The sequence below is a fragment of the Dreissena polymorpha genome, chromosome 15, assembly GCF_020536995.1.
Source record: "Dreissena polymorpha isolate Duluth1 chromosome 15, UMN_Dpol_1.0, whole genome shotgun sequence".
Taxonomy (NCBI): domain Eukaryota; kingdom Metazoa; phylum Mollusca; class Bivalvia; order Myida; family Dreissenidae; genus Dreissena; species Dreissena polymorpha.
This window is the reverse complement of record NC_068369.1, coordinates 19,509,328-19,523,057: the sequence shown is the minus strand read 5'-3', so window position 1 is coordinate 19,523,057 and position 13,730 is coordinate 19,509,328. Positions and strand designations below refer to the sequence as shown.

At 33.4% G+C, this 13,730-nt stretch overlaps 1 protein-coding gene across 1 annotated transcript; it reads right to left on the bottom strand.

Annotated features, from left to right (window-relative positions):
* Nucleotides 1-328: 328 nt before the first annotated feature.
* Nucleotides 329-13,459, bottom strand: LOC127859600 (homeobox protein Hox-B7-B-like). Its single transcript, XM_052397099.1, has 2 exons — nt 12,811-13,459; nt 329-783 (listed from the first exon to the last, which is right to left on the bottom strand). Exons 1-2 carry the CDS (start codon nt 13,457-13,459, stop codon nt 470-472), a joined length of 963 nt encoding a protein of 320 aa, XP_052253059.1. The 3' UTR covers nt 329-469.
* Between the last annotated feature and the right edge of the window lie 271 nt (nt 13,460-13,730).

Here is a 13,730-nt window from a genome sequence, read left to right as displayed (position 1 = left end):
AAATCAATAACGGCAAACACCCGTTTCTTATAAGCAACAATCACATGCGTACCTATACTAATTGTCCGCGGGTGAAGCCTGTAAGTTGATGAAAATAAATACATTTTAACTGTTGTTTTTGCGGCTAAAGTTGAGTTAGACCAACACGCACGTATTGCAATTTACATTCAGCAGTACCTTTTTAAGAATAGTTGCCAGTAAAGGTTTGCCCACTGTCCTACCCTTGTCCGAAACAGCGTTGCGCTGTTAACACTATATGGTGGCGTACAATTACGTCATTTCCGCCTGTAGTGCCTACAACCGTAATCACAAACTAACATCCGGTAATTCTTAACAAAAAGAACCCTACTGAAATCCGCTTTACTTTCACGCTTTCTAGCATTGTCGTCTTCAAATATATTTTTCAAATTCACGTTATTTTCTTACTTCGGCGCATGCGTTCTCCGCTTCGATTTGTTTCCACTTTTCCTCAAGGGGAGCACGAAGCTTCGTCTACGTCATCAAGTAAAGATGATGTCATCTCACGTGGTCTATCGGAGTCATTTTCCGGTTTGGACCGGTCCGGACCAGTCAGTTTCGGGATATTGTTTTCCTTTTTCCACTTCATCCGCCGGTTTTGGAACCATATTTTTATCTGGCGCTCCGAGAGACCGAGCATGTGCGCGATCTCTATCCGTCGCCGGCGGGTAAGGTAGCGGTTATAATGGAACTCTTTTTCCAACTCCAACGTCTGGTAACGCGTGTACGTCTGCCGCGTGCGCTTTTGTTCGTAGGTGATCTCCGCTGAAACAAGATAATGATGATTTTGTTCAAGGATTTTGATATTATTAATTATTTATATTAATAAACAAGAATAAAAACGAAAATAATAGAATAAGCTTTACAAAATATAATTACTAATAATAATCAAATAATAATAATGAATAATAATCATACTAATCATCGATCAATAACTAATAATAATAACTAATTAGTCTTATTAATCATATCCTCCTCCTCCCTCCTACTATAATACTAATAATCTCGCTCCTCATACTCCTCCTCCTCTCCTCCTCTCCTCATCCTTCGTTCTATTACTTCTCTTCCTTCTTATTCTTCTTATTCTTCTTCTTCTCTTCTTCTTCTATTCTTCTTCTTCCCTTACTTCTTACTTATTGCTCCCCCTCGCGTCTACCTTCTCTCTTCCTTCCTCCCTCCTTCTACTAATACTTATACTAATACTTATACTAATACTTATACTAATACTAATACTAATACTAATACTAATAGTAATACTAATACTAATACTTATAATTATGATAATTATTATTACTATTATTATTATTTATTTTTATTATTATTATATGTGTGTATGTTTGTATATCGAATATTCCTTTTATTTTATTTCAATTACGCAGACATAAATAACGACAGAATATCAAATCATTTCATGTCCGTTTGTACCGAATGGGACAGGCTTTGACGTTCTCTCTGATTATAAACAACAAACGTTTTATCCTCATTAAAGTACAATGGATGATGAATGAACGAATAATTCATTGCTTGTCATAGATAAATGTTTAAATTATACGCTGAACATTTATTGAATGATGTTTAATATCATTACAGGAACTCTGTTCTGGATTTTTTTTGAAATTATGTTTTGGAATATTACAATTTGATTTCATAATTTATTCAATATTTTGTTAAGGTGTATAACTATTTTATTATAATGGAGAAATCTATCATTTGTTATACCATATACAACATATACATTATGTTAATATAATTTGATCACTTATTTTTACATTTTATTAATCCTATTTGTTTACATCAAAATAACGGAATGCATATATTCAACATTAATTCACTAGGGCCTCTGTTTGAACTCTCTGAATGTTATTACCATTCCAAATTTGTTAGAAGAACCATCGAACAATGACAAACTTTTGTAGTCGGTAAATCGTCTTCAGTGCTGGTGTTTTGTTGAAGCATATCGTAGTTTCTTTAACCCATTTATGCCTAGTGGACTCTCCCATTCTTCTAAATTGGATCAATTTATTTTCAAAATCAGGGATGTCTAGCATATTTATTTCTATATTTAGAATATTTCTTACAGAGATTCCTTTAAGCAAACAGCGCAGACACTGATGAGACGCCGCATCATGCGGCGTCTTATCTGGGTCTACGCTGTTCGCAAAGGCCTTTTTTCTAGACGCTACGCATAAATGGGTTAAATCAATACAACCTTTAACCAATTTTTTAATAATAGATAAACCTATATGCCATTCCACTAATGTTTAAAGTTTTGTTCAATGCGAGCAAGATTTAAAAGAACAATATACATATAAATGCTCTCAAAAGCAAAACCTAATAAATAATATGCATTTAAAAATAGTTTTAAAGTTTATAAAAAAAATCTAAGCTAACCATTGTGATTATATTATTGGTGTAATATATTGTATGTAACATGTATGTTCAAATGTGGTTTTACCATTAATCAAAGAAAAATTAATATGTTATTAATTGTCAGTAATAATTGTTTTTATTTGTTTTATATCGTGCTGTTTACACCGATTAATAAATTAATATTGTTCTTGTTTGCGCGGTTATAAACACAAAAAGAAATGTAATGATTTTGTAATATAATTCAAATCGCATACTTGATATAGATAAAATAAGAAAACCAGTATGTTCAAACGGCGATTCGTTTCATCAAAATAATTCGGTAGATAAACAACATAATTATATCTTCACCGTGTTTCCCTCGCATTCCAAGAAAATCTATTTAAATAACAAGCATTACCATTTTCTTTTCTTCTACTACCGCAAATGAATGAAAGACATTAAAAGCATTGTACTATAGCGCCCTTATCATTATTGTTTTCACTAAATACTGCCTTAATTATCTATTTTTCCATAAAAACTGACCATTTAATTGGCAAAAAGTGTGAAACGGTCATAAAGCCGTCCAATGAGCAGTTAAAAGGAAGCCGACTATCTTTGCGAACAAAACATCGCTTGACCCGAGGGCAGTCAGTGAAATTATTTCTACGATCTAATAACCGGTATGCTACAACACGATTTACAATCGCCTCGCCTTTGATTTGGACAAAATTTATGATGTTAACCAGTAATCATCGATGTAAGATAAAGAAAAGTATGCGTTTGAATCTACGTGGCTATACATTATAGATCAAAATTCACCATCCGGTATCATGTCGCCCAGAGGTCTTATGGTCAGAGTGTCCTTGTGAAATTTGATTTATGTCACCCAGGTTTATGTTCTAGACACGCTTTGGTTCTGGGAGGATTGAAATGTGAAATTCAAGGAACATGTCATTTCTAGTCGTAGTATTTGACATTAATGTTCTAAGCACTTAAATGCGTGTTGTCTCGTGTCTCCAAAAAACCAAGACGTCCAATTTATCTGTGTTTCATTTATTGCATAATATTCGACTTTTTTTTAATTTTGACAAATTTAATTGACTTGCTACTTTGACATGCCTTCAAACACCCCCACCCCCATAAAACGCGACACTTGTTTATCATTTTAATAAAATACATGATCCAAATGGATTGTCAATATTCAATAGCGAGCATTATAACATGTCATACACATACATTGTATTTGATTAAAAATCGGTAATACAAATGTCAAAATGTATAGCTAAGGATATAAGTCACATGAATGATTATCATGAAGTGAGAATGACTGTTTAAGCGTACATGCTCTTGTTTTATTATTTTTAAAACTGCAACTTTTTGTAATTCGGTCATCGAAGTCATGCAGGTTAAAAGAAAATCTAGTTATAAATAATGCAATACAATAGCATGTGCCCTGATTTCTGCACATGCTGTAAGCAACTGCGAATGCTTTTGATCCGATTAATTGGCATATTTTGTGCAGAATTTTTACGTCCCCATCAGAGTCTGTGAGTATAATTATTCTCCTCTAACAAAAATCTATTCTCGGTGTTTCGTCGGTGTGGAAAAGGCTTTTTAATTTGATTGCATGTCGTCGGAAGAGCGTCAGGTAAAAAAAAACGCGTTGATGTGACGGTCTAATCGATAACACTACAGTGGTGTTAAATGATCTCCGGTGGGGATGGATTATTGACCTTATCGTGGTATTTCAATAAAATTTACGTGCAGGTTCTGTTCCCAAAGCCCGTTTAGTTCCGTTATGTCACCTTCTACTATCGCCCATCGCTGTGTTACATATATATTGTAAGTGTTTATAGGTTTATAGCTTATTCAATGTTTTAGTTGTTATATCTTGAAATGTTGAGTAACCACGACGGGTTATGGTAGATTGACGTAGTTATAAACATCTGAATTTAGACAGTTATTATGCAAATAGAATCAGTTTGTTTTATTTTTTTTTGAAGGATTCATATGTTATTTTGTAAAACGACAAAGCTGGGAAGGGGCCAAATCAGAATGTTGATGTAGTAAAAACGATTATGAGACACTCTTTTCGTACTGTTTTTCTTTCCGTAATGCATGTTACAGTTGATAAAGTGTAGACTGTAAGCGATACCTTTATTTAAATATGCATTTCCGAATATAGTGAACATATGCGCTTATTTCGTCCACCCATGTCAGCTCATATTCTCGATCACATGTGCGTAGATCATAATCCTTTGAACCCGTGTCTTTGAAGTTCGTACATGGTTTCAACACTATTCGTTTACGCACGTAATAGTGTATAGAAAAAATACCAGAACACGTGTTCATTTAATTAACCCATTTATGCCTAGTGGACTCTTCCATCCTTCTAAATTGGATTAATTTATTTTCAAAACTAGGGATGTCTATTATATTTATTTCTATATTGAGAATATTTATTACAGAAATAGTTTGAAGCAAACAGCGCAGACCCTGATGAGATGCCGCATAATGCGGCGTCTCATCTGGGTCTATGCTGTTTGCCAAGGCCTTTTTTCTAGACGCTAGGCATAAATGGGTCAAACTTTGTTTTTAGTTGAGTACTGTCGTAGTAACTTTGATATCAAGTAGCAATTTCATTCATTATCATATAGCACTCGGAACGTTCTTAGAGGTTGTACGCAAACTTCACTTTTTTAAACAGTTGGTTGTCTGAGTGATGCATGTTAAACGTGTCCAAAAAAAAGCTTTTCTAACCTTAACTGAATGTTCTTTCCTTATGTGCTATATTAAAAATGCGACTTTTTTGTTTTTTATTGTGTGTATTTCTGCAACCGAAACAGTATATCAAATCTAATCGAGTATGGCTCATTTTGGCACATGGACTTTACATTTTACGTATCGATTACCGCTTCAAAGAAATACAACCCAAGCTCAACTTATCAACTTATTTCGGTCGAGTAAAAATTGGTCCCTAAGTGTGAAATTAGTTTACTACGCTCGGTGTATTTCTTTATTTTGTAAGTTTTGACTGTCCTAAGCACATTCCATCGTCAGATTTGCCGAAAACGCATTTCATTATATTTGGATTATTTAAACGGTGAGTTACAAAAAATAGTTCATAAACGCAGTGTGCATGGGCAGATTATTTCAAATGGACCAAAGTATTGGAACCGTTATTTGTACGGGTGTTATTTTAAATTGAGTTTTTATTTTGTAATAAATATTTCATTCATACATATATCAGTATAATTGTGCCAAATTGCAAGAAAGTTTTAGTGCAGAAAAGGCAGTGAACAATTGATGTTAATTTGATGATAAGATTATTAATGCTCTCGTGAAAATTTAAGAATTAATACTCGACTGGAAATAAATGGAGAGAATCTTAAATGTCAAGTCAACTTAGGCTTTCGATGCAATCGAGCTAAAATAAATAGGTTTAAACTAAGTCAACTAAATTGCACACAATATACAAATAGAATGAATTGCATATTTTAATGCGAAACTTGCATGCTCAATAAATTACAGTTCAAAAGTTAGTACAGAAAGACAAATTCACGACACAATATGACCCATGAATGAAACAATGTAAATTCATCATTTTATTTCGCGAGAGAAGTGGTAAGATATATTGTCTCACGCGCGTCAAATAATTTGTAATTATTCATTTTACCGTCTTTTTAATGGCTTGTTTATAGTACTGTGGAACAGAAACGGACAACGCGATTTAATTTAACACATTTATGCCTAGTGGACTCTCCCATCCTTCTAAATTGGATCAATTTATTTCCAAAATTAGGGATGTCTAGTATATTTATTTCTATATTTAGAAGACTTCTTACAAAATTTCGTTCAAGCAAACACTCTACGCTGTTTGCCAAGGCCTTTTTTCAGGACGCTAGGCATAAATGGGTTAAGAGTTAAGTAATGGAATATTGTTTCCGAATTCATGCACAATAAATAGATATGGGACTCGCTCTGTGAAAATGGGGTTTAATGCATGTGCGTAAAATGGCGTCCCACATTAGCTAATGCAGTACACAAAGGCTAATAAGGGGCAGCACTTTCCTCTTTTATGATATTTTTCGTTTCAAGAAAGTCTCTTCTTAGCAAAAATCCTGTTACGGCGAAAACCTTCGTCCCTTATTAGCCCGTGCGGACAGCACAGGCTAAGCTGGGACAGCACTCTACGCATATGCATTAAACCCCATTTTCATAGAGCGAGGCTAATATTAAGAAATCTCTTGCCTAAATGGCTTCATGAACAGGAATGCATGTAGTTTTTTTGTGTGAACAACTCTGATAAAAAAGCTATGATAAGGATGTTTTCAGTAATTGACGTATCTTTAAATTATTACTTTACATTTTGTCTCAATACACGTTTGTCAATTAGAGTTATTTCATTCTACTCATTCTAATTTTAATATGATATGTTTCCTTTTTTAAAATTGTAAGCCAAGGAATGCATTAAATTTCATCGTTCATAAACATGTTTAAAAAAAGTTACGAAACAATGAGAATATAGTCTTCGGTAAACGTCTGTAAAGTTGTCATACATTGTAATTGAGCAATATCTGAATCACGTGCATAGTAAGTGCAGAAACAAAAAAAAAAGAAACACGACTTGCGAAGCAAATGCTTGCATAGTATTTTTTTAATCGAGCTGCAAGGAGGTGGACAAATCTGCAGCACATTCCAGTGTTTGAAATGAAATTTAAGCTGCCAAAATTTAATTTATGTTGAGAGAATGGGCAATTCATAACCTGCATATAGCGAAAATGGGTCTTATGCATTCGCGATGTCTGGTCGGGAGTTACCCTGTCTGCAATTGAGACCACGCAACCTTGCCGGACTTAATGGTGGTCAGTTTAGATCATGGTCTTTTGGAGGTACGCTGGTCATATATGCTATAGGACCCATTTTCGCATGAGGCGGCAGATATTTATTTAGATCAAATACACCTTCATATATTCAATTTCAAAATATATTCTATTTGGGCCTTTCTCTGTGAAAAGGGAGTTTAATGCATGTGCGTAAAGTGTCGTCTCAGATTAGCCTGTGCAGTCCGCACAGGCCAATCTGGGACGACACTTTCCGCTTTTGTTATATTTTTCGTTACAAAAAGTATCTTGTTAGCAAAATTCTAGTTTAAGCGGAAAGTGTCGTCCCTGATTAGCCAGTGCGGACTGCATAGGCTAATCTAGAACGACACTTTACGCACATGCATTTAACCCCTTTTTCACAGAGCAGCCCATTTATTTGCTTATATGCTTGTAACCATCCCGATTTTAGGTTTTAAAGGGATCTTTTCACGTTTTGGTAAATGGACAAAATTGAAAAAAGTTGTTTCAGATTCGCAAATTTTCGTTTTAGTTATGATATTTATGAGGAAACAGTAATACTGAACAGGTACCATGGTCTAATATAGCCATTATATGCATCTTTTGACGATTTAAAAACCTGAAAATAATAAAGCGTTGCAACGCGAAACGATTGAATAATTTCGAGAGTTCTGCTGTTGTCGTTTAATTTTGTGAAACTACGAAGATTCCTTATATAAAGTATAAAATACTTCCTTCATACATACTTGGCAGAATGGCCGAGCGTACTTATTGGTTTTTACTAGTTTTTAATCCAGGTTTCCGGTGGTCACTGGTTCGAGCCCTGCTGCGGGATACTTTTATTTTCTTTTTTAAATTTTATTCTTGATTTTTTACTGAAGCTTTTTAAATCCAATGTTTACATTTATCAATATAAAGCATTTATTGACAAACTTCAAAACATGCCAAAATCTGTGAAAAGGCCCCTTTAAGTCTAAAAAAGTGTGATTGAATACGGTTCATGGACTTCAGAAAGAAATGTTTGTTCATATTTTTCTCTTTTTGTGGAGGGAGGACTAGGGGTTTTAGGGAGCGGATGACTGACCAATCAGATCTGATTTATCGCCCCAACGTCCGGTTTCAGGGCATAAAACTGATTTACATGTCAGGTTAAAGGGCGAAAACATATTCCGGAGCGGGTTTATGCCGTTTGATTTGCTCTTGATTTATGCCCAATATTCCCCAAATCTGTTGACAGCCGACGGTAGCAATTTTACGATGGCGATGAAATAAAATCGAAATAAAATCAGCACACACTATGAGTGTTAACTGTTATAATGTATCATTTAAAGCTTATGGCGTAGTTATCAAGTGATAACAATGCACTTAAAATATTATGTACTGACATACTAAACTTAAAACCTTTGTTGTGAAATTTTGAAACCTTATACCGCGACAATAGCTATGAAAATGTGCCTACTTCGAAAAATGTGTAATATTAGTATATAGCGAAACGTGAATATGTATTTTAAAGAAAACATACTACATTATTTTACTAAAACATGCAGCAGGCATTATATTCCCTTTCTGAATTTTAAAACAATACCTTTCCAAACGCGTGAATAATTTTCCTTAACTATTTTGACGACCGATAATTATTATGTATTTAATGCATCGAAAAATCGTCATACAAATTTAGGCATTATAATCTTGTAAAAAGGGAATGTATCAATCTGTGAGTGCATTGATCACAATGACCCCAAAGAAACGCGCGAAGCTTCAATTAAATACATCTCATAGAAACTATGATATAGAAAACAAATGCGCGTTTACGTTTATCTGCAACGATTTTTTGTAATCAAGGGGACATATTTCGGCTAAATTGAAGGTCAGAGTTATGATAAAGTGATCCCAAATGGCCGCGAAAAAAACCTGTAGAAGAAACAGTAACATGGTGAAGTTATCCTCGACCCTTAACGAAAATTCTCGATTAAAAAATGGGTCATAATTCTGCTAAATTGCGGGTCGGAGTTATTTAATCTCATACAATGACCCCGAACGCATTTCTATTTAATACTCGAATCAGAAAAAGAAACAAAAGTTACCTGTTTGCCTTGACAAGAGTTTTAAGAGAGGGGCTAGAATTCTCATATTTCGGAATGTGCAGACTGTCACAATATCGAATTGCCAGAAACAGCAATATCCAAAATTCGGTAATGGCTTTTAAATCTAGCGGATTCTCGCAGAGTGAATCACGTAATTTGATAACAACACTTCTCCATCATCTGATTTACATTTCGTGAAATGCACTTGAAAGAAGCGTAATCAAATACAACGCGAAACTTCCTCGACACATGACAAAAGGGCAACGAATTCATAGTTGTCTGATGATAATGTACCGGTTAAAATATGTTTGATATTTAAAATGTTTTTTATTATATATTAATGCGGTCTTAGAGAAGGGCAGTTCATTAGCTCTTGACGTTCAACGTATGATCGTAACTCTCTTGCATAACATTGTCAGACCTTTTAAAATTAATATGTTTTGTATTAAAATTAATAGGGGCATTTAAATGTTCCATAAATATGATTCTGTAATTCGAAGGTGCATAAAGTAATTTTACATATTTTTGGTCATGATATTGATTCGGATGAATGAGTTTTGTTCCCTTGGAATATTTGCTGATAAAATTCATTCCCGACCGTGCAACAATGCTCATTAAAATCATATTAAAATAATGCAACCATATAACCATAAGATGCATCATGAAAAATAAGGTTCGCAATATTTATATTCATGTGCGAAGTAAAATATGTCATTTAATATGTAATCGTGATGTACTGCTAACTTAGTAAAAAGGCCATGTCAATTTAATATGCAATATTTAAAAAGAGGAAAACCATATCTGATGCAATTTAAAATAATTGGAGCATCTTTATTATGATAATTAGTCAGTTTTAAATCGCAGCCAAACCTAAACATGAACACGAACGTGTAAGTACATTAAACCTTAGATACTTTAAGCACCTTTGAACAAAAATGTCCATAGCACATGATTGTTTTTTCGAACATCTGGACGTGCACGTAAGGTAAAATGAAACCGTACGATTATGTTGCGATATCAAAATGTTTTGACGCAAATTCAATCAGGCCACGTGCTCCAGATACTTCTGCACATCATTGCTATCAATGTCAGTAAGTAAACAAAACTGTTACAATACGTTGGCTGCCCCGACATTTTATAATCTACAACAATCGGCAAAATGTTTTATTTAATGTATTTCGCCGACTCGTGTGAATTTGCGAGCGTAGCTCTCAAAACAAAACAATCCACAGAATTTGGCAACATACCAATGCGCGTAAATATAGTGTACGCGATAGTTGTATTCCGGCAAAATTTGTATTGTAGTAATTAAGTAATTAAGATTTGACGGAATATTTGCATCAAGAAAAAATTAACGGCTAACCTATACGACGTTGACTTTAATATTATTTTAATAGACAACAGTTTCAAACAAATGTCAAAGAAAGTCATTATACTTATAATAAAATAATATATTAAACGGTAACTTGTGATATGCGCGGGACCGCGAAATAAAGGATATATAAAGCTTTGAAAAATACAGAATGTATGCAAATGAATTAATAAACGCTCTTTCACAATTTGCATAGTCGGTATTCGAGCGAACAATGTAATTGCGCCAAAAAAAGCAACATGTAAATGCGTTAATTATATTTGTTCTACTTTCAGAAGCAATACATATAATCCTTGATAGTGTTTTATGTGAATACAATTTAAAACAGGTCTCAGTCTGAGCATATCTCTTGATTTATTAAAACGCGTTTCTGAAGATTTTTGGAAGTGTACTTTTCTTTAATAAATGCTTTAAAAAGAAATATATTTAGTGTGACAATTTTTTTCAAAATATCGTACATATACTTCAAAAAGTAGGCCATTGTTTAAAAAATGTAAGTATTCACACAGAAAACTAGATCAAGTGAATATATGATCGTGATAAAATTAATTGAAAATGTATTATGTATGTAATCAAAAGCTTTACAGAATACGTATGTCAGAACCAAAATAATTTTTTGGGGGGAATAACGATTTTTAAGAGCGACGTGTATTAAAAAATGCTGCATTTTAAATCATATTAAATACATTGTTCTCTTTTTTTCCCAAACATTAACTTAAAACTGGTAAATAACATTTTTTTATTGCTTTTGTATGTATTTATTGTTCACTTTGTATTATGTATGCATACTATAAAAAATAAATGACGGATTAATTACTTATTTTCAAATTTAAATGAAAAGGAACACGACACATGATTTATATTAAATACTTTAAAAAACATAAATATTTGTTGAAAAAATCCAGACAGTTTATTACAAACACCTGAAGTTTACATAATAAACCTTAGTTAACAAGACAATTTAACGAGTTCACTCGATTCCTCATCGTTTGCGTTGACTGATTTTCAAAAGCTTACAGTCACATTTGTGTGAAAATTGTTATCTGAGATCGGGACTTTTTGAAAGGGCGATGTAAGGAAATATCCATGTCAGCCGTTGTACTGGAAACTCTCAAACAATTCACAATATTTTATTTTCTACTGAACATGCTCCATCATGTTTCTTTACATTTATTGTAATAATTAAAGAATATATAATATAATATTAGTATATTTTTACATGTATTTTTGGTACATACAATATAATTAGTATATGTATTTTTTCATGTTTAGATTTTATTTAGACTATGATAATGTTAAGAATAATAAATGATTATAATAATAACAAATGAAATGAAAATATAATTGTTATGATGATTAATAATAATAATAATTAATATTCTTTATAATTATATTCTTTATTAAATGGTATTATGAATATTTTGATAGCTATGATTATTATTATTATTATTATTATTATTATTATTATTATTATTATTATTATTATTATTATTATTATTATTATTATTATTATTATTGTTGTTGTTGTTGTTTATAAAAGTAACGTTTAAAATACTTAAATCTAAAAAAAGGTTAATGCCATCATGTCATCTTGAGTAGCCAGAACTCATAGAATAAAATACATTTAAATCTCTTTTATTGTAGATAATTTTTAATCTTGTCACTGTGATGGCCTCATTTTACATGCAATATTTTCAAAAAATGAAATTCATTTATTTAACTACGCATTTAAAAAAAGAGAAATATATTAATGCTTATTTATGAATATGTTTACTTCGGTTACTTATGGTGCCTAAAAGCAACTGTGTATGTTAAACGTGTGTTTATCTCAGCAATTCATATTATTTATAGACGTAATAACAATAAAAACTACTTCATTCTACTGGATGTTGTAAGCGTATTCAAACTGCAGTTGATTATTTCTGACGCGCCTCAACACTTACGTATAGATTCGAATTACTGAAAATAAATAAACCTTCAAAAGAAATTGATATGCTTTGAGTTTTTTTAAACAAAAACCCCATGTACGCATGTTTAAAAATTAAGATGACCTTTTGTATGAATATGTACGAATAGTATACGGCATAGTAATAACTTTAGATGTTAAATAATGCATGATTATGGGTTAATTTTTGTAGCAAACCTGGTAGTTGTCGCATCCAGGGGTACGGATTACCCATCATTCCATTACAATGCGTCGGCATACCCGTCGGGCTTGTGTTTATATTATTATGCATCATTTCCGTCGGCGATAGTCCGTGGTGAGACGACGGGTTATTGTTTATATGATTAAAATTGTGTTCGTGGGGAGAGAAATTATTAGGAGGCGGTGTAGGTATACAATTGTCTTCGTGTTTTAGATACTCTGATTTCCCTAACCGGTCTTGAATATGCCGCTGGTCGGTAGAAGTGTAATGGCTAGGGATCCCTGTCGGGGATTGACTGTTCACGTTATTGTTTGTGTTCACATTGCACGAGCTGTAAATGTTGTTCGACGAATTCTGATGATGAAAATAGTATCCGTTATTGCCGTACGCAGGAAACTGCTTCCCGGAAAGGTTCATCGCGCGCCCGTGGTGCCCGGGATCGAGCTTTTCGTAACTTTGGTGGAAACCCGGGTAACTGTTCGTCATTCCGCCGTACATTGCTTCATGGTCGTAACACATGTTCTGAGGTTGCGCCTGGTAGCCAGAAATGTCCGCCGCCTTCCCCTCCGGACCATAAAAAGTTTCAGTCTGACCCCCACCCATGGGCATATGGGCCGGGACTACGCTCCCGTAGAAAGAATTCATCGCGCTGTGGTACTCACCCAACAGTTCCCTTATCACATTTAACAACACACTATACAAATGTATGAGCACTGCAATATTTCATTAGTAGTCCAACATATTTCAACATTAAACCACTGTTCATGTAAAGACTTCCATCAACCAAGTTTTCAATGACGGTAGTCAACTGAGCATATCTTTCTCTACATCGACCAATCGTTCGCCTCTGAGCGGTCACGTGATCTAAAAATACACACTCGTCTAATTTTCTAATGATCTGGTTGGAGTCTTACTG